The following is a 1,347-nucleotide window of genomic DNA, read 5'->3' on the forward strand; positions in this document are numbered from 1 at the left end:
GAGCCCTCCTCTGACTATTCCTGCTGGAGACGATAGCTACGTGACGGTCTTCAGGCCTTACACAGGAACCCCTATGATAACAGCGCCTGTCACAGTTACGACCATCTCTCCGTCTGCTGGCAATCCGGGTACTGTTATCATTGAAACACCTGCACCTGAAGCCGCAGCTACCACATCGGGACCTGGGGATGTTTATATTACCGTCTACACCGTTTACACTGGCACTGGCCAGCTCACAGCGCCAATTACGGTCACAACGATTGCTCCTGTCTCTGGAACTGGTACTATCGTCGTTGAGACTCAGGCCGAGGCTACCACTCCTCCGCCTGTCACGATCCCGCCTAGTGATAATAGCCCCAACATCACCATTGTGCGTCAGTATCCTGGCCCGGGAGTCATCACTGCCCCTGTGACCTCTTATGAGCCACCAAGTACGCCTGGACAGCCTGGAACGATCATCATTGAGACTCCAGCCCCCATTTCTGAGACCACATCTGAGGCACCAGGCACCAATGTTACTCTCTATACCTTGGCTCCCCCAGGCGTCAAGACTCCCATCACCAGTTACGCACCCCCACAAACACCAGGCCAGCCAGGAACTGTTTTCATTCAGACGGTGGCTACTGATGCTGAGTCTGCCTCTGAGGAAGGCAGGAACGTGACTATTTACACTGACGGTCCTGATTCTCTTACTGCACCGTACACTACTTACTACCCTCCTGGCTCCCCTGGAGATCCCGGAACCGTGCTCATTGAGACTCCTCCTCCAGTTCCTACTGGTCCTGCCTCAGTATCGGCAGTGCCCACCACTGATGATTCAGTCAGTGGCATCACAACACCTGCTTCAAGCAACCCCGATGCACTTACCTTGACTCCGAGCGATAGCAACGATGACTTTACTGTCATAGAACCCAACACCAGGTTCGCTGATGCTAGCGAGAATGTCACACAGATTATCCCCGCCACTGATGGAACCCCCGGAACACAGATCATCTACACACCTGTGGATACATCAGGAGAGTCATCCGCTGGTGCACCAGATACTGACAGTTATGTTACCATCAGTGCGACAGTCACTATTCCTGGCGATCCCTCAACACGTACCGGGCTCAACTCCGACGTCGGAAGTGACGCGGGTACCACTGGCGCGGAAACCAATGTCATCATTATTCCCCCAAGTGGTACTGAACCAGGAACTGTTCTCTCGCAAACTAGTGTTTACCTGGATCAGGCCTTGGCTGAGCACGGAAATGTAACGATCACCAGGACAGCACCTAGTGGTGTTACTACGAGGTTCACCACCTACTCGCCCCCAGCTCAACCAACTGATCCAGGAACCATCATAAT

At 53.6% G+C, this 1,347-nt stretch overlaps 1 protein-coding gene across 1 annotated transcript; it reads right to left on the reverse strand.

Annotated features, from left to right (window-relative positions):
* Window positions 1–432: 432 nt before the first annotated feature.
* On the reverse strand, window positions 433–1,090 carry FOBCDRAFT_221421 (uncharacterized protein). The gene has a single exon (XM_059609575.1). It carries the CDS (start codon window positions 991–993, stop codon window positions 712–714), a length of 282 nt encoding a protein of 93 aa, XP_059464709.1. The 5' UTR covers window positions 994–1,090; the 3' UTR covers window positions 433–711.
* Between the last annotated feature and the right edge of the window lie 257 nt (window positions 1,091–1,347).

The sequence above is a fragment of the Fusarium oxysporum genome, chromosome IV (assembly GCF_013085055.1).
Source record: "Fusarium oxysporum Fo47 chromosome IV, complete sequence".
Classification (NCBI taxonomy): domain Eukaryota; kingdom Fungi; phylum Ascomycota; class Sordariomycetes; order Hypocreales; family Nectriaceae; genus Fusarium; species Fusarium oxysporum.

Bases quoted from the DNA above. Each gene is read 5' to 3' on its own strand.
- FOBCDRAFT_221421 (XM_059609575.1), bottom strand. From the start codon at position 993: ATGATCTGTGTTCCGGGGGTTCCATCAGTGGCGGGGATAATCTGTGTG.